The sequence below is a fragment of the Colius striatus genome, chromosome 5 (genome assembly GCF_028858725.1).
Source record: "Colius striatus isolate bColStr4 chromosome 5, bColStr4.1.hap1, whole genome shotgun sequence".
In the NCBI taxonomy this organism is placed as follows: Eukaryota; Metazoa; Chordata; class Aves; order Coliiformes; family Coliidae; genus Colius; species Colius striatus.
Window position 1 is genome coordinate 40,175,409 of NC_084763.1, and position 20,142 is coordinate 40,195,550.

Genomic DNA, 20,142 nt, shown 5'->3' on the forward strand with positions numbered 1-20,142 from the left:
TGTATTATAAGGCTTGTACTGAAAGATTGATTTAAAGAAGCTTTTCAGACCACACAATGAAGAACGTTTCCTGGTATCTTCTGCATAGTTTTTAGATTTTAATACAATGCACAAAAACCATGAAAAATCAAATAAAAATGAGCCTAAGCACAATCATAGGGAAACCAGCAAAAATTACATAGATTTGTTGACAGCACGGTTGATTAACATAGAAAAACCTAAATTACTAAAAGAATCTACCAGACATGATTAACTATAATCAAAAGAATATAGCTACATATAGTAAAAACAATGTGAGGTAGGACTTTTCATGACACCGTGAGTCCTTCCTTTACCAAGGTATCTATTTTTCCAAATACATTACCATTTCAAATGAAAAGAGGTAATATTTATATATGTATTTCTACCAATATATTTGAGTAATATAATTTCAAAATATTTCAAAATATAAACTGACAAAGTAAGTATTTCGTCTAATTCGACCTCAACTTTTGTTTTTTTGTCTATGTGTTGATCAGTCTGGTATTTCCTTAGTTACTTCAGAACTAATTATTGATATATTCCATGCAACTCCATAAGCCTTTTTAATCAATTGCAACAGTAGACTTTATCATGAAGGTCTGTCCAAAGAAACCTTTAAGAAACCTTAGATGTGAGCTTGGAGATCTGTTTATGGATATTTAATGCAACACAAGTCATGAACAAAGTGTACTATCTTATTTTCATCTCCACTCCCTGTTTTCTTACTATCTTGAGCATTCAAGTCTTTACTCACTTCTGTGCTCCCTGAGACAACAGCTTTGTCCACGTTCACTGATAGCTGCTCTTCAGTCTGGCAGACTCCCAATGACCACTCTGCACAGCGGTGATGAGCCCAGCAATGACCTAATGCATTGTGAAAGAAAAAAAGTTTTGGTTTTACAACTCTGTCAAGTACTTCCTGTAAGTACGGAACTTAGTTCTAGTAGTAAACTCTTGTCAGATGAGACGAGGTCCCTCTTCCTCCTGTTTTTCTTCTGGCAATATTTAATGCCCTTACTATCATATGCTGAATATATTACAGTTACTATCAGACCCTAAATACACTGCAATTTTCTTTTATACATAAAACACCTTCCTCTTCATTTCAGCATATTCTGTGTATCTGTTTCTCATTTTCAGATGTCTGATCATGTAATTGTAACAGCAGGGTGCACATGATTCTATGACTTTATGATTCTATATACAACGTTTGTGAGAGACACAGAATTAGAGTTGATCTTGTATTTCACTGTAGAAAACACTGTATGTACTCCTAACTTATGATATACAAGGAGCAGATACAGATCTGCATGTTTGTGTAGAGCATACCCACATGATGTCTTAAAATTCTACACAAAACTTTTAAAAGTATGAAACATAGAATGAACAGAAACACCATACTGATATCTAACAAAATAAATACATTACAGAGAAATAATTATAAATGTTTATAGACATAAAAAAATATGCAGAATTCAACAGGTATCTCTTAAAAGAGGTTTCTAATTCTGTTCTGGGCAAAGCAGTGTATATGATGTATACTTCTGAAGGAATTCTGTGACAGCTTTATACCAAATTAGAAATGATGTTTTACATTAGCTGTTTTTAGGTACTTAGTCAATTTAATCATTCAGCAACAAAAAACTCCGCCAAAAATCTCTGTAAGGGCTTGGGAAGAGTTGTCTACAAATAAAAACAACTTACAAAAATTGAGATTGATACATCCCTCACACACACTACAGTATAACTACTTAAAAACAAACCATGATTTTTTTTTTTGTTTCTTTTAATTAGATGTCGAAATTGGTTTCCATGCTCATGAAAGAATGACATTTATATTATTGCACAAATATATTTCCCCTTTTGAGGCAAAATAGTTGTGGACTACTGACATAGAAACATTTGAACATAGATGCTTTCTGAATAAGTAGTTCATAACTCAGTAGAAATAAAGTTTGACTAAAATGAAAGAGCAGATGACAAAGCAGTTTTCTGACAGAAAACCTGCAAATACTGGAAACATGCAAGTGTATTATGTCTCTGTTATGCTAGCAATAGTGCTCTCTTAAATCTTCCACTCCATTATTTCCAATAGCCCCACATTAACAGCAGGAGATAAGTCTACAGCATCAGGACTTGAAGAATTACTTGAAGAATTAGATTTCTCATTTATTTTCCTTTTCTCCCCAAAACAGAATAATGATATTGAAGATACCAGTACCTCAATACCAGTTCAGCAGTACATTACAATTATTTGCCCATACAAAACTGACAAGGATTCTGTCCAGTACTTGAAAAGGAAACGACACAAAAACACTACATCACACTGGCACGAGCCTCAAAAGCATCATCAAACACTTGACAAACAGCAGAGCACAGAAAATCAACAGCTGAAAAACTTCACTCGAATCTACTGTACTACTACTGGACAAGGAAAAAAGGGCAGTAACGTATCTTACCTGTTGGCTCAAATAAGGCTTGAACATCAATATCATCTGGTAAGCCAACTAAACTGAGTTCATCCCAGCATTTGACAACCTGATCGTCAGAGGCAGTTTGGGTGCTTACACTTGTACAAGATACTATACTCGATCGAGATCTGCATTGGGGAGAAAAAAAACAAACTTAGAAGTGCCTGTACTATTTGTTCGGTTATCTAGAAACTTGGAAGTGATCAAAAACTCGGGGTAAGTGAATATAAACTTTTCTAAACATGATAGAAATATAAATCAACATGAACAAAAGTCTTTCTTCCTCATATTTTAGCCCAATACTTTTCCCAATATTGAAGTTTTCAGTTAAAGCTGCTATTCAGAACAAAAAAAGGCAAGTGCTTGGTAAAATGCCCCTTTCCCCTCTTCTAATTCTTAAGGACACACATGTCTCTATTTTTCAAGTCTGTTTGATATTAAAACTTGCCAAACTTTAGGAATGGAGAACTAGGTAACAGTAAATAGTCTGTATTACTCTGGGAAAGAAGAGATGTAGAAGTAGGAAAAGAAAGTAGTTTAAGTGCTGAGCACTAGCTGTAGCTTCCCTATAGTCCCCCTCTCTGCAAACTTAATAGTTGGTCCAGGGTATGGCACTTTTGAGTAGCCTCAAGGAAGACTGGCATGACCAGAGGTAAGGTGCCTAGATAAAATTCAGCAAGTATGGGGGAAGGCAGAAGAAAGACCAGAAGTGAAAAAAATGCTTGGAATTAACTATCTTTATTTATCCAATGTCATCAAGATGTTGAACAAAAAAAAAAAAAGGAGAGTGGAGACAGGAGGAAGAAGAAAGGAATGTGGGAGAATCATAAAACGTAGCCATATAAAAACAACTATTTTGTCCTATCATGGGAGGATCTAGATTATAACTTCATTTATTCATTCTCCAAATTCTAATCTCAACAGAAAACAATCAATAAAACCCAGATTATTCAATTTAAAAAATGCTGACTCCTTTATTTCCTGCAGGCAAAAAAAACAGTCTTGAACATCTAAGGATGTGCATTAGCCTTACTGATAAAAGAAGGCTGATCTCTAGTGCTTCAATGGTTGGTAGGAAAGGTGGTGTTGTGTTTTTTGTTAAAGGTCTTTGAACTTGATTATTCTCCGTCATTAATAACTCAAATGTATGTGGCTGCTATTACTCCTGAGTTTCTGTAATTGAGACAGCACAAAAGCACCTCTCTTTCCTGACTGCTCTCCTGCTTACAACCTCTAAAATTGATGATGAAAAATGACCTACTGCCAATAAACCAAGAGATATAGTGAGCTGGAATTCTAACCTGTGATAATTTAGCTTCCCTGAAAACCATGCATGGTCTACTTTAGCAATTACACACAGAAATATATGGGGAAAATTTAGTGTATGGGGAAATGAGCAACGTCCTTCTTGCACCACCAAAGAAATCCTAAAAGCTTTCAACTATTACATGATATCTTCATGACCTGCATCGTAACAGAAGCTGAACACCAGAAAAAAAAAAGTTAATTTTTACACTATAAAGACTTCCTTTAATGAAGCATTACATTAACCCATTCTGTTCAACAAACTGGGTTCTTGAACTCCATCCATGTCCTGTGGAGGCATGTCTAACAAAACTGCAGAGATAGTACTTTAAAGGAATAAAAAAAATCCCACCTTGACAAGGCATTTTTAATAACATGAAAGCTTTGTCACAAGATCAAACCAATCATTTAAAGAATATCACCATTGACTCTGCAATTTCATCCTGAACAAAAACACTTTACACCCCATCCTCATCTGTTATACTCAGCATTTTTCTGCCTAGTATTTCATATGCTTAGAAAACAGAGTAACTGAGGGGAAGAGGTTAGTTTTATTTGGTTTAAGAAAAACTACTTTTCCCCCTATCAGTTTCATACGACACATATTTTTACAATATCGACATAACGATATAAACATATGTCAGGTATACGAGCAACATCAGCAAGTACAGAGCACACTGAACAGCTTCTCCGGCAGTCAGCATGGCGTTCACGTTCAATATTAACACAGTCGAAACATGAAGTTTAACAGAGCCAACTGAGCACATATTAATTAAACATTTTCAGACTGCATTTTGGTCAGATGTGAAGAATTCCAGCCTAGCCCGGTCCGGACCAGCCCGAAGAGACCGAGGACCCGCGGGCGGCGGCGGCCCCTCAGGCGGCTCCGCCTCACGAGCGGGCGCGGCCACCGCCTCCGTCGTTGCCTCACGTCCTCGGCCGGGCCCCGCGGGCTGGCTGCGGCCCCGCGCCCTCAGCCAATCCACGGCTTCCAGCGCGGCGCGGCCGGGCCCGGGCCCGCGCCCTGCTTCCCTCAAGGGTGCACACCCCTCTGCCGCGCGGAGCCGCTCCATGTTCACAAGCTGCTGTAGAAAGAAACCGCGTCTAACAGCGGGGACGGCACACGCCTAGGTGACAGCATCCCTGTACCTTCCGGAACAACTCGCGTGCGGGTTGAATTAAGAACACGCTTCTCGTCAGTCACATCTTAAGTGCCATCACGAGACATAACTATGTGTGGGACAAAACTTCGCTGCGAAGCTTTGTACATCCCTGCCGTTTTCAGAATTGCTGAAACTAACCTGAGAGGACTCGGGATGCTGTCCTTCGAGGGCTGAAACCACTCTGTTGGGAAACTTGCCAGTGAACCCCGCTTCTGAAGAGTGGGAAAACACGTGCTACCTGCCTGCACCAACACTGTCACCATTGCAAGAGCCAGCTTTGGAGGGACAAGGAAGAAAGCTTCAAGACGATGGGCAGAGACTTCTAGTTACTCCAGTCTACAAAAGCCATGGAGTGTCAAAGTCCATCATCTCCTACTCTTGTGCACGCTTTTACCGCAGCCTCGACAGCAGATCTGTCCTTTACAATAACTCTCTTTTTCTGTGTTTTTCCAGAATCAAGATTCTCTTTGAGAGCAAAAAACAAGCCATCTTTAAAAAAAGTAGAGGACACAGCCATTCTAATACTAAACATATTCTCATAAAGATGTATTGTCTATAAATATATACTTATTATACTTAATGTATTCTTATTTTTCTTTCATTACTAATATTAATGACCTGCATTTTCACAAATAACAGGTTATTTGCCTATTGCAGTACAGTAACTGTAAAACAACAAAAAAAAGTGTATTTATTGTAGAACAGACTTACTTCTTCTGCCCTCTCTGTTTGCGTGGTGCTGAGTTTTGCCTTGGAGTTCTCTCACAAGCTCCATCGGTGCTATCGCTGGCTTCACTCTTTTTTAAAGGCTGGTTTATCCATGGGTTAACATACCCAGGAGTTGGACTGAATTGTTTTAATTCTCCTTGTCCCAATGAGCTCCGGTCTCCACAGTAGCAAAAGGCGCAGAGTTGTTCGCTGTGAAAGAGAAAATAATTACTTCTTTTTTGAAGGGGAAAACTGCAGAGGATACACCACCAAAGGGCAACTTTCATGCCAATTTAACCCTTTATAACAAAACAATAAAAGCTCCCAAATGCTGTCAGGTATCTGAATTCAGCATTCAAGAACAGTATTTCCAGCTGATTTAAAGTTGCATTAAGAGAACTTTTTTTGTTCACAAAAGTGCATGATCAACAACAACAAAAAAAAACACCACCTACACATAATATTCCAATGATTAATATAACCTTTTTGTTCAAAAATCCTGTATCTCTAGACACATGCTTGCTAACAGGTGACAGAAAACAAGAGGGGAAAAAGAAAATAATGGCAGAACTTGATTTAACACCTCACACACGTTAAAAGAACTCAGCATTGCATCGTAGAAAAGGCAAAGCTCTGTGTTTTTGAACACAGAACATTATCATACACAGACTGTCTGTAAGCACATACACCCTGTATGCAACAAAACGTGCAAATATTACACACCAAAAACATCAGGAAAATGGAGCAATGAGAAAATCACAGCAGTGGCTACAGTGACACATACCAGGGGATATGACATATCCTCATTTAAATTTTCAAAACAAAACAACACCTAAAAATTTTACTAGAGGAGATGTGTATTTACAGAACTGTGACTGCTACAATATCCCTCTACCATTTGCAATTACGTTTTAACATGCATAACAGCAACAAGCACTGGAATGACAGCTCTGACAGCACTCCTTGTATCACATCATATGGAAGCTATGGAAAAAATATTTCTATAATAAACATATCCACAAACTTAAAATGTGAACTTCTACAACTAATGCAGTTTGCATTAAAGCAAGGCAATTTAACACATTTTTTAATGCTTAAGTGAGCAATTCTGTTTTCTTCATATTTATGCCCCTAAGACCCCGAAAAGATGCCTCAGGGAATCAGGCACTTGGATTAGAGGCTTGGTTTTGTCTGGATCCCATTTTCCTGATTTCAGTGCATCTCCAAGGTGACACATTTGGGTTTGGGGCACTGTATTGGGTGGGTTATATAAGGTGTGAGGAGGCTAAAACTCCTGTATAATAGTCATTGAATTCTGGGGCAAAAAAAATAAGGCATACTTGGGTTTTTCAGCCTGGTGAGGCATGAGGAGCAATCAGGGGGAAAAAAAAATCAAAACAAAACAAAAAAATCACAACAAAAAACAGAAACAAAACAAAACACTTAAAAAAAAAAAAAAAAAAAAAAAAAAAAAAAAAAAAAAAAACCAAACAGAAGTAGACAAAGAAAGTTCCAGATGAGAAGACCCTGAGAATCCAGCAAAGCTCCTTAGATTTGGTTTAACACACTCTGGGATGGGTCTTTTTGCCCTCAGAGAAACACTAGGGAAAGGAAAAGAGGAAAAGTGGGTACAAAAACTACCTTTGAACTGCTCTACCGTCACAGTACTTGTCACACCGGACAGTTGTATGCTGAGGAAGAAAGGAGCATATCACAAGCCCAAAATGAAGCCAAGAATGAAGCCAAATACTTTTAGCTATGCTGTAGAGTTAGGATTGCACTTTGCCCTAGGCAGACAGGCCTTGGAGGCCATGCAGGTTGGCAGGCAGGTAAAATAGGTCCCTTTCACAGTACTGAAATTAAGACCCTACCCATAGTACTGTCAGAAAACATTCATCCTCATCCTCCTGGCCTTGGTCACACATCCCTCACTGATTCTGCTTGACCACAGTGAGCCAGCACAACCTCCAGAGGTGGCTGTAAATATCTGACACCTTCCAGAAATCTTTACATAAAATTACTAGAAAATAAAAAGATGCAAAGAAAACAAAAAGATGCAAAGAAAATATGGGCAACTAGGAAGGCTAGAGCCCTTCTAGAATTAAATTTAGCCAGGGAAGTTAAGGACAGCAATAAGGCATTTTTCAAGTACATCAGCAGCAGAAGGATGATGAGGGGGAATGTGGGCCCACTGCTAAACACTGAGGGTGCCCTGGTGACCAAGGATGCAGAGAAGGCTGAAGTACTGAATGTCTTCTTTGCTTCAGTCTTTACGGCCAAGGCCAGCCCTTGCGAAGACCAGTCCAGCAAGAACAGTAGGATGGCCAGGACAGCAGAGGACTTGCCCAGGGTGGAAGGGGAAGAGGTTAAAGACTTGTTGACCAAGCTTAAGGCTCATAAGATCCTGATGGGATGCATCCTAGACTGCTGAGGGAGGTGGCTAATGTGATTGCTAAGCCTCTCTCCATCATTTTTGAACAATCATGAAGAACAGGTGAGGTGTCTGAGGACTGGAGAAAGGCCAATGTCAATCCAGTCTTCAAAAAGGGCAAGAAGGACGACCCAGAAAACTACAGGCCAGTCAGTCTCACCTCCATCCCTGGAAAGGTGATGGAACAACTCATCCTGAATGTTATTACTGAATATATGAAGGAAAAGATGGTTATCACGGGGAGTCAACATGGATTCACCAGGGGGAAATCCTGTTTGACCAACCTGATAGCCTTCTATGAGTGCATAACCAGCTGGCTAGATGAGGGGAGAACAGCAGATGTCATCTACCTTGACTTCAGCAAGGCTTTTGACACTGTCTCTCATAATATCCTCATCAGAAAGCTCAGGCAGTGTGGCTTGGATGAGTGGACAGTGAGGTGGATCGAGAGCTGGCTGAATGACAGAGCCCAGAGGGTGGTGATCAATGGCACAGAGTCAAGTTGGAGGCCTGTAGCCAGTGGAGTTCCTCAGGGATCGGTTCTGGGGCCAATCTTGTTCAACATCTCCATCAATGACCTGGATGAGGGGACAGAGTGTACCCTCAGCAAGTTCCCTGATGACACCAAACTGGGAGGACTGGCTGATTCCCCAGAAGGCTGTGCTGCCATTCAGCAGGATCTCGATCTTGAGAGCTGGGCAGAGAGGAATCTCATGAGGTTCAACAAGGACAAGTGCAGAGTCCTGCACCTGGGAAGGAACAACCCCATGCACCAGTACAGGCTGGGGATTGACCTGCTGGAGAGCAGCTCTGCAGAGAGACACCTGGGAGTCCTGATTGATAATAAACTAAATATGAGCCAGCAATGTGCCCTTGTGGCCAAGAAGGCCAATGGCATCCTGGGATGCATCAAGAAGAGTGTGGCCAGCAGCTACATGGAGGTTCTTCTCCCTTTCTTCTCTGCCCTGGTGAGGCCTCATCTGGAGTCCTATGTCCAGTTCTGGGCTCCTCAGCTCAAGAGGGACAGAGAACTTCTGGAGAGAATCCAGTGCAGGGCCACCAAGATGATCAGGGGACTGGAACATCTTCCTTATGAGGAAAGGCTGCAGGAACTGGGGCTGTTTAGACTGGAGAAGAGGAGATTGAGGGGGGATCTTATTAAAATTTACAAATATCTAAAGGGTGGGTGTCAGGAGGTTGGGACATCCCTTTTTTCTACTCTATCCAGCAAAAGGACAAGGGGTAATGGGATGAAGCTGGAACACAAAAATTCCATTTAAACATAAGAAAAAACTACTTCATTGTGAGGGTGATGGAGCAGTGGCACAGGCTGCCCAGAGGGGTTGTGAAGTCTCCTTCCTTGGAGATCTTCAAGATCCTCCTGGACATGTTCCTATGCGACCTGATCTAGGTGAACCTGCTTCTGCAGGGGAGGTTGGACTAGATATCTCTAAAGGTCCCTTCCAACCCCTACCATTCTGTGATTCTATGAAGAATGGGGGAAAATGACTAGTTCCAGCTAAACAGTACATATGTCTATTTTAAAGTGAGTTTCCAATGTTGCAGAGGAACAAAAATGATTATTTGTATGTCAGTGAATATAACCACTAGACTACCAGTGAAACCTGATCTGGCCTCACAGGCAGTTTTTAAAAAGAGAGAAGCAAAGCTATTTGCTAGTTGAGAATAGAGAGACCGGTGAGGAGTCTTAAGAGATTTTTAAAAGGCAGCACCATGGTATACAAATCACACTAGTTACAAACACAAGATTATCCACAGTGGAATAAATAATTATTCATGCATCCTGTTAGGACAGACTACCACTGCTCATTAAAAGACTCGAGGATGACTATGACTAAAAAAATAAAGCAAATACACAGTAATGTGAGTGCTTATAAAAGAGAAATACAGAACACCAATTAAAAAAACCCAAAAAACTCTAAAAATCAACAAAAGCCATCTAACTTTTAAAATGGTATTATCTGAAAAAGGAATTCAAGGGTAAGGCAGATATTTCCGGAACCTGTAAGGCAGCTCTGCTATCACAACTTCCAGCAGTAGCTTTCTGCAGGCAGAGTGAAGTGAAACAACAGGAGCGGTGAGTTTCACAGCTACTCTGCAGTGTGGTGCAGACAGCTGTGAAGCTGTCAAGAATCATATGGTTTGTGCTACTGCTCCTGCTCCAGCAAAGCTGGGGACCGCAGCTGAAGCAAGAGTTTGAGTGCTCACTGAGGGGAGGGGGCCGCGGGAACCCTTTGCTGAGAGCTCCTGAACACACACATGCAGAAGTAAAAGACAGGAGCAGCAGAACATTCCTACAACACTGCCAAGAGACTATGAGGCTGAGACAGAGGGGAGAGATTATAAAAGAGAGGGTAAAAACGGTTTCATACTTTCCAGGAGGACAAGCAGAGGAGCTTCAAATGTATCGGGCACCCAAATACCCAGGAACAGCCAGCATGAGCATACACTCTGCCTCTCATCTGGATGCTAGAGAGACTTTCCACAGGAAAGCCACTGTCCTCTTCTTCCCAACCTGTCCCATTGCTGATTTACCACCCAGTACAAAGTGGCCAGTTCCATCGCGTTTGCCTTTTAAGGTTTAAGTGCTCAGTAAATATTTTAAGTTATGTCTGTATGGGCAGAAGGTAGAGTTTTTTATTCCTATCTGAGGATTGCAGAAAGTACTTACAAATCTCCTTTCCATATGTCAATATGCAATTAGAGGATCTAAATCTGTGATGCAAGAAGAGCTTTCATATTGAAGATAACAGAATTGAGATACTGGCAACTCTTAAGATCAAATCCTAGATCTGTTATCATAATTAGCATATTTTCAGAACAGGCTAATTCAAAATGGGATAACAAGCAAGAGACGATGTGTCACATATCTTTTTACAAGCTACCAAGGAAAAAAAGAAAGAAAAAGCTCACCAATACTCCATTTAAGATGTATCTATGATGGTCTAAGCCAAAATATTAGTTTATGATTATTTGTAACTTCTACTTAATTCCTAAATTTTCCAAGACAAATGCTACCTTTTTATATAGGTTTCAAATTCCACAGGTGGTTTACTACCAGTAGGTGCTTATATACCTCACCTCATCCCAAAGAATTTTATACATCCGTATGTACATAAAACACATAATGCAAAGGAAAAAATATGTTCAGAACAAACCAGACATTGATCTCCATTTAAGGGGTGCAGTAACAGTCAATAAGGCTAATAATGTCTGAGGCTAATGTCTGTTCCTACCAAGCCATGAGAGGACAGCCAGGCAGATTTTCTTAGAAAGATGCCCTTTCTAACAAGAAACATTCAGAACTTAGCACCCTGCTGCAGATGAGTTCTTATTTCACTGAGTTGCCCAGTCAATGTCTCTTCCTCATGCAGAATTTACTCAACCCCCTGATAAGAATCTAAGACAATAAAATCTGCCTCTGTCCACATCCCAACAAAGGAAAACAAAATGCCCTCCAGCCAGTTAATCCTGGAGGGAGGGAGAACAGTCACTATTTCCTCTACTTGACTGATGACACAGTCATTAGGACTCATCCTAAAACACAGACTTTCCCATTTAAAGGATTTAATTTCAGCACATGTTGTATTGAGCAACTAGTTGCACAATGTTAAATTACAACCAGAGAATGAGAAACATCTTCTGGTTTGCTTGGAAATATTCAGTCTGAGAATTAAGGTAAAACTGACTGTTCTCAAAATGTTTTTTAATAGAATAAAGGCTGAGCATCAGGATTGCCAAGCACCAAGTGGCTGCTGTAGTTATACCATTAAGAGTATAAGCAGAGGCTCCTCCTAGATATTTCAGAGTTGGGAAAAGACACTGGAGTACCCCGTGTCAGCCAAGACTCCTTGACAATAAGCAGATGAGCAGACTGATGTGTAAATATGTTTTGTTTATGTTGTGTCCTGTATCTCACAGATCTACACTTGTGTCTGCATGAGTACAGTCCTGTGCGGATGCTGGAAACCTTTGGATCAGTCCATGAGTTTGTGCAACCCTCAACAATATCAGATGGAACCTTTCACTCTCCTGCCTATTTCCATACCCAGGCAGAAAGCATGACAGTCTGCCATGATTTGGGGTGCTGCCATCCACCCATAACTCTTGTGTATACAGCTGGGGAAATAAATTTCTGTTCCCTTTCTACTCTGCCCTGGTGAGGCCTCATCTGGAGTCCTGTGTCCAGTTCTGGGCTCCTCAGCTCAAGAGGGACAAAGAACTTCTTGAGAGAGTCCAGTGCAGGGCCACCAAGATGATCAGGGGACTGGAGCATCTTCCGTATGAGGAAAGGCTGTGGGAACTGGGGCTGTTTAGTCTAGAAAAGAGGAGACTGAGGGGGGAATCTCATTAATATTTACAAGCATATAAATGGTGGGTATCAGGAGGTTGGGGACATCCGTTTTTTCTACTCTATCTAGTGACAGAACAAGGGTAATAGGATGAAGCTGGAACAGAAAAAGTTCTATTTAAACATAAGAAAAAAACTATTATACTGTTAAAGTGAGGGAGCCCTGGCACAGGCTGCCCAGGGAGGGTGTGGAGTCTCCTTCCTTGGAGGTCTTCAAGACCTGCCTGAACATGTTCCTATGTGACCTGATCTAGGTTGACCTGCTTCTACGGGGGGGTTGGACTGGATGATCTCTAAAGATCCCTTCCAACCCCTACCATTCTATGATCCTCATTTCCATAGGAATAACTTCCTTACATGTCTCTGGGATCCCTGAACAGCTGAACATCAAGGATGAAAGCAAGTGGCCTATTCTGAGCATGTCTGTTGGTATGATCATTATGGTTGGAAGAGACCTTTAAGATCGAGTCCAACCACTAACTTCACACTACCAAGCCCATCACTAAACTAAACCATATTCCTCAGCACTTCATCTCTGCATCTTCTGAAAATCTCCAGGGATGATGACTCCACCATCTCTCTCGGCAGCCTGTTCCAATGTTTAGTAACCCTTTCAATAAAAAAGTTATTTCTAATGTCCAATCTAAACCTCTTCTGGCCCAACTTGAGCCCATTTCCTCATGTCCTATCATTCATCACTGGAGAGATTGACCCTTACCTCACTACAGTGATCCTGCCTCCCCTCAGCCTTCTCTTCTCCAGACTAAACACTTCCAGATCTCTCAGTCGCTCCCCATAGGACTTGTGCTCCAGACCCTTCTCCAGCCCTGGTGCCTGTCTCTGGACACACTCCAGCACCTCAGTGATGCTCTTGCAGTGTGGGACCCAACACTGAACACAACAAGGTGCAGCCTCACCAATGCCAAGTGCAAGGGGACAATCACGTCCTTGACCCTGTTGGTCACATTCTTTCTGATATAAGCCAGGATGCCTTTGGCCTTCTTGGCCACCTGGACACACTGCTGGCTCATGTTCAGTCAGTTTTTGACCAACATCCCCAGGTCCTTTTCTGCTTGGCAGCTTTCCAGCCACTCTGCCCCAAACCTGTAGCATTGCCTGGGGTTGTTATGGCCTACGTGTAGCACCTGGCACTTGCCCTTGTTGAACCTCATACAATTGGCCTTGGCCCATTGGTCCAGCCTGGCCAGGTCTCTCTGAAGAGCCTTCCTGCCTTCAGGCAGATTTACACACCCACCCAGCTTGGTGTTATCAGCAAACTGACAGAGGATGCACTTGATCCCTCCAGATCACTGATAAAGACATTAAACAGAACAGGCCCCAGCACCAAGCCCTGGGGAACATCACTGATGACCAACTGTCAATTGGATTTAACTCTATTCACCACAACTCTCTGGGCTGGGCCACTGAAGTTACACAAGCCTTTCAGTATTAAAGAGTGAAGAGGGCAGACTAAAGAAAATTCTGCAGCCACTTGTTCTGCAGAGAGGTGTTAAAAGTCCCCTTCTTTCAGGAGAACACGCACAGGGGAATCCAGGCATCCTACATATACGAACAAAAACTTTCAAAATAAAGAGAAATACACTCATGGATTCTGCTCAAGAAACGCTCTCACTTTTCCTCAAATCCCTCCCAGCCTACTGTAAAACACCAATTATCAAAGAAGTTTTACTGTGGATTCACCTTTTCAATCATCTCATGGAAATCAGAAGTCATTGTGTTCAAACAGGAAATGGCAACAGACTGCAACTGAGAAAACCTACAGCCTGGCAATTCCATTAAGATTCGCTAGCTATAACCAACACTTTAACATTAAACACTAAGTTACAAATGATCCCTACTGCCATTTGCCACAATAACAACTGCACTAAAGAGAAAAAAATTGGAAATAGTAAAAATAAAGATGTTTGACTCACACTTTGGGTGAATGAAAAAAAAGAAGGTGAAAAGGGTATCATCTGAGTTTTACTATGACTCTGTTTTTAAAGGAGTTATGCAATGATCTTCCTCAGTGTCTGGAAATGCCTTCAAGATGTCTTTTTTACACACACTTTAGCATTTTTGAAAGGTGACCCTGAGAAGCATAAAACCTTGGGTTCTATCAGCAAAGTTGTTGCAGAAATTTTAAATGTTTTTAACATCTATTTTTTCACAATTAAAATTAAGCTCAGCACAATGAAATGGAATATCTGGGAGCAAACAAGAACTTCAGAGCATCATTTGTACTGATTACCAAAGCAGACTGATGAGAATTGGCCTTGAGAATTCTTCTCCCACCTAACTCTGTTAGCAGTTTTAACATATGTTAAAAGGCTAAATTAAACACTACAGGGGACCTACTATTTATTTAGCTATGCCAAGTTGTGCTAATGCACAAACTACTTTGCTATCACTCTCATTTTATGTTGTGTTATTTAAAAAGTAAATTGGTTTTCCTCCTTTGTGAAGATGCACCATTGTATCATTTATGTAAATTCAAATTAAGACCTAAAAGCTATATTTTAGGTTAAAAAAACCCCATTTCTGGCCTAAAGCAATGACAAGGTCTGTATCACTGTGAGTTATATGGGAAATATTCACAGAGGTGAAGTTACCCTAGGGACTCAGGGGCTTAGATGAAGCTTTTCAGCTACATTTAAATACCTTGTAAATATCTAGATCTCAATAATCAAGAAGCTTGAAAGGAAACTAGTGAACAAAATTCATTAGGAGATGTAGAACAACTTCACATTGACACAGGGTTAGCAACCCAGTAAATTGCCCTTCTGAACTAATGACACTAAGGATAGAGAAAGATGCAAAGTGCATCATGGAGGTACCACAAAGAGAAAGATGCAAAAGTTCTCAGCTGCAAGCAATATTTCATGTCTGACATGCAAAGCATTCCCCTTCCCATAGGGAACAATCATAGAACAACTTGAAATTTTGAAGTGGTTTGACACTATTACACAACTAGATAGAGTTGATGTTGAATGAGTATTTGACTTATGCAGCACAATTCCTTTTAAAAAAGGAGAAGGGCAAGAGGCAGTTTGCGTGAACTTCAGGTGAAGAATTTTAAAACTTTGCACAAAGCAATTAAACTGCATTAGACAATAATTGCTTTCCAGTTCTTTCAAACCAACACAGTTGGAGTTCTACAGCCATATAATCAACTTAATGATACTCTTCTCATTTTAAAGAAAGAAAACATTATCCTCCAAACACCACCACCAAAACAACACATTTTTTCTGACATTTTAGAATTTAAAAATTATGAAAATATGCTCTTATTCACCATCAATATGTGTCAGCTTTAATTTAAACAAATGTTTAAAGCTCAGTTAGGATTTCACATACCCTAAAAGCAGGCAGTGTTACCAGAATGTGAGTGCTGAATAAAGTGAATTTAGAGGTCTGCTTCAAGGTCATGTAGAAGTCATTCTTTAGTATCCATCTGAACTGACTCCTACTCTTAAACAAAAATCCCATATGCAACACTATTTTGAGAGGTGATTTCACCTCTGAGTGATATAAAACTTAAATAATAAAAAGTACTGTGGCCTGTATTTTTGGTGTGCCTTTGTGCCCAGCAAGTATCATTTGTTCAAGCCAAATTTCCACTTGGCACATCAACACCAAAACTGCATGTAGCTCACAGAGGAGGCAGTACCTTTTAGGAGGTAACTTAATACAAACACTAAGTAGAGTCTTACTTCTTGAAAATTACTGAAATTTAACATATACCAAACTGGCATTAAATAGCAGGTTTTCAAGAAAGTTTATCAAAATTGTTCAGTCACATTAGGGAAAGGAAAACATACTGTACTGCATAATTCAAACTTTGTGTTTTTTCTTTAGAAATGTGTTTACAGAAGAGATGAATACAACAGAGTGGTGTTCTTTAAGTCAAAACTGTGCTGGGTGAGATGAAAGATTCATCTAGCTCCATATGGTCAGCGTTAGAAATAGGATAAGCAGATGCACAGGGAATATTAAAGAGCAGAGCAAATATATGATACTAGCCACGCCTCCCAGTACTGGAGGTTCTGGAATATGTCCAGAGACAGTCAACAAAGCTGGTAAAAGGTCTAGAGAACAGGTCTTATGAGGAGCAGCTGAGGGAGCTGGAAGTGTTTAGCCTAGAGAAGAGGCTGAGAGGAGACATAATCACTCTCTACAACTACCTGAAGGGGAGTTGTAGTGAGGTGGGGGTCAATTTCTTCTCTGCAGTAACACAGGACACAAGGAAACGGGTTCAAGTTGCACCAGGGGCAGTTAGATTGGACATTAGGAAGAACTTTTGCACTGAAAGGGTATTAAGCATTGGCACAGGCTGCCCAGGGAGGTGGTGGAGTCACTATCCCTGGAGATATTCAGAAGATGCGTAGATGAAGTACTTTAGTGATGGGCTTGGCAGTGTGAGGTGAGTGGTTGGATTTGATAATCTTAAAGGTCTTTTCCAACCATAACAATTCTATTCTATTCTATTATATTTTTGAGTTCCAGGCCCCCTTAATCAACTGAAATTCCTATATACTGAGTAATTCTGTTTCTCTTTCATGAACTTGCCCATTCTGCTCTGGACCTCACATAAATTTCCAGAAATCCACAATATCCTTTGGCAAAGATTTCCATATCACTCTAAATATCTATCTGCTGTGCAAAGAATTACCTCCTTTGCATCTGATCCTTAAAAGTTTCATTTGATGACCCTCAGTGAATATATAGCCACCCTCCTCACACCACCTATGACTTTGAAAGCCTCTTATCTTCCCTCTCTAATATCCTTTACAGCCTGAATGGTTCCTAGCTTACTTAATCATTCCCTATAGGAAAGTTACTCCATGTCTTTAATAAACCTTTCTGCTGCTCTGTGAAACTTTTAAAGTTTTACTATAATCATTTTTGAAGTTACAGATACACTTCCTGAAATCCTATGAAAATTAGTCCAAACTCATTTCTCCAAATGTTTCCAACCTCACCAAGCAGATCACCCATGTTCAAGCAAAGCTTTTGCATCTAAAAGCTACAAGCTCAAAAATTCTCTGTCTACTAAGCACACTCAATTCTTTTAGTCCCTATGTGCAAGCAGACTCCACACATACCATCCTTACCCCATGAATGAATATACTTCCAGCAAAGGCTAGAGACACTCACAGGGGTTATCTTCTCTAACTATAGCTTAGGGATGCTGTAAGTCCATTTAAATTGCCTGTAGTTTCAACCAGCTGTGAAATGGAAGCTAAGGAAGGAATGATGAATGAACAAGCAGAGCACATCAGAGGGCTTGCTGTGTGAGGGAAAAGGAAGGTGGTAGAGAAACAAGACAACTGCGTGTGGGGAATAATATAGACCACAAAGTCAACGAAATAAGGAAGAAAACACAGTCTCAGCTGACAAGGAAAATGAACAAGAAAATGGAGAAAACAGGTGAGAAAAAATATTGTGTCACACCTGTCTGGAAGTCACTGGAGATGGAGGGAAGAAAAATGGAATCCCCTGACAAAAGTAAGCATCCCATCCACTACTCATCTTGGTTTACATGGGACACCGTGTAACAAGTACCACTATCAGTCCTTCAGCATGGTCTGACTGACTGACAGCCATGAAATCCCACTCATGAGATGCTTCTGTCTGTCTGATTGCCATTTCTCAGAGGAAAGAAAGTCTGCCCTGTCATCCAACTTGACCTGTCAAGTGCTAGGTTTCCTGCTCACCTGTGGACTCAAGAAACCTGGCTTCTAGGTATGTTTTCTGTGGTTGAACCGTCTTATGGAATGTGAATAAAGAAGCAAAGATCTGTGCAACTGAAAGGCCCAATGGCAAATGTCATTGATCATGGGTGTCAAATGCCACGAAGTGTAAGTTCTACAAGAGAGCATTAAATGTATTACAGTCACAATGTCAACTGCTCGACCTAAGAAGGAGGCAAGATTAATGGCCCCATTTGTGCAATATGCCTAATGTTTCAATGAGGACCATCTGGAGATAACTCAAAACAGTGAGAAAAATCAGAGCTCAAAAAAACATCATAGCCAAAGAAAGTATGAACAAATTTGAGATTTCTGTTATGAGGTAGAACATGCTGGAGAAATAAACCAAGAGTCTTTTGCACAAATCTATCCTCCACTATCCCTGGCAGCCAGTACATATAGGAATAGGATAAACCCAGAATGAGAAGAGTGTGGGTTAGACGTGACGAAAGTGTTTACAACAGTAAAAGCAAAGAGGAGACTGGAAGGGACTATTTAGAGAAAACCTAGAGTTTTTATTATTGGAAGAATTAAGAGCAGTTTATGTAAACTTCTAACAGGAAGGACAGTTGTAGATATCTGCCTTGGAAAAGAAGATGACTCCCAAAGGTCCCATCCTGTCCTACGAATCTGAGATAGTGTAGCTTTAACAACGATCCACCATAAAACTATTCTTGACACCATTTCCCTAGTCAATGCATGAACAGACAGGATAGACAACGAGTAAATATTTAACTTTTCTCTAATTTTCCAATGTGTGATCTTAGTCTTTAACTAGAGACAATGTTAAAATTGTGCCCACCAAGCCCAATTAGTAATTTCACTCTGGGCTAGACTAGTCATAGACATAATGTTGAAATAGTACTTCGCTATGATTAAATAGTTTATTTTTCTAACACAAAGGAATGCTATCTCTCCACTTTCCAGATGCAGAAGGCATTCACTGACTTTGTAGGAAGATACTATAAATGCTTACATGGATCTAGATCTGAAAATGTAAAGGCAAAACTCTGCAATGATTTCAAATGCTTAGCTTCATGCATATGGTGCATTCTCTGCAGAAAGCATTATTGTTGAAAAACATTCATGTAAAACTACAAACTTGATCATAATACGTGAACAAAAAGTTCCATTTAAATATAAGAAAAAACTATTTCACTGTTCAGGTGAGGCGGCCCTGGCACAGGCTGCCCAGGGAGGGTATGGAGTCTCCTTCCTTGGAAGTCTTTAAGACCCTCCTGGACATGTTCCTATGTGACCTGATCTAGGTTGACCTTCTGCAAGGGGGTTGGACTAGATGATCTCCAAAGGTCCCTTCCAACCCCTACCATTCTATGATTCTACATGAAAAGAATCAGTTTCAAAGTTAATTTTCATGTTGCTATCTCCTAAAATACGTGCTTGACTTTGCAACTTTAACAACTTTAAAACATATTTTTTATATTACATATTTTATCTAATTCCCTCCTGCCTAAAGATCTAGCTGCTTCTTCCATCACTACAGTGTTATTCTGTCCAGATTATCTAATCTCTTTGCCACTCCACAATTTCTTTTTGCACTGAGTGTTGCAAGTTTTGTTAATGTGCCTTCTTTGAAGATTTAAAAAACAAAACCGACCCGTTAAAAAATTAAAACATAAACAACCAAAGCACAGATAAGGAACAAAGATAAAGAAGTTCACTGTTACTTTTTCACCATTTTCTTTGGTCACACAATCTACAGATGTTCACCAGCCACTTTTTTTGATGGAATAAAGCACCCCAGCCCTCCATCTCCAGATACAAATTTGATCTTAGCAGCAGCAATGAAATAAGGTGGAATAGTCCAATTGGTCTGGAATGAAAATTGAGTGCTTTGTCCAATTACAAGTGAAGCAGAAAAGCAGGAAGGTGTCTTGCCAGGGTTGGGGTTTTTTTG

The 20,142-nt window shown here is 40.3% G+C and overlaps 1 protein-coding gene across 13 annotated transcripts in view; it reads right to left on the reverse strand.

Moving 5' to 3' along the window:
- Positions 1 to 20,142, reverse strand: part of KMT2C (lysine methyltransferase 2C) — a 208,107-nt gene that overhangs the window by 122,000 nt on the left and 65,965 nt on the right. For all 13 annotated transcript variants that reach the window (XM_061996228.1, XM_061996240.1, XM_061996232.1 and 10 more), the window contains 3 exons: positions 5,672 to 5,878; positions 2,481 to 2,620; positions 776 to 885 (listed from right to left, as the gene is read on the reverse strand). In XM_061996228.1, coding sequence (XP_061852212.1) covers positions 776 to 885; positions 2,481 to 2,620; positions 5,672 to 5,878 — 457 coding nt within the window. The remainder of the gene's footprint in view (positions 1 to 775; positions 886 to 2,480; positions 2,621 to 5,671; positions 5,879 to 20,142) is intronic.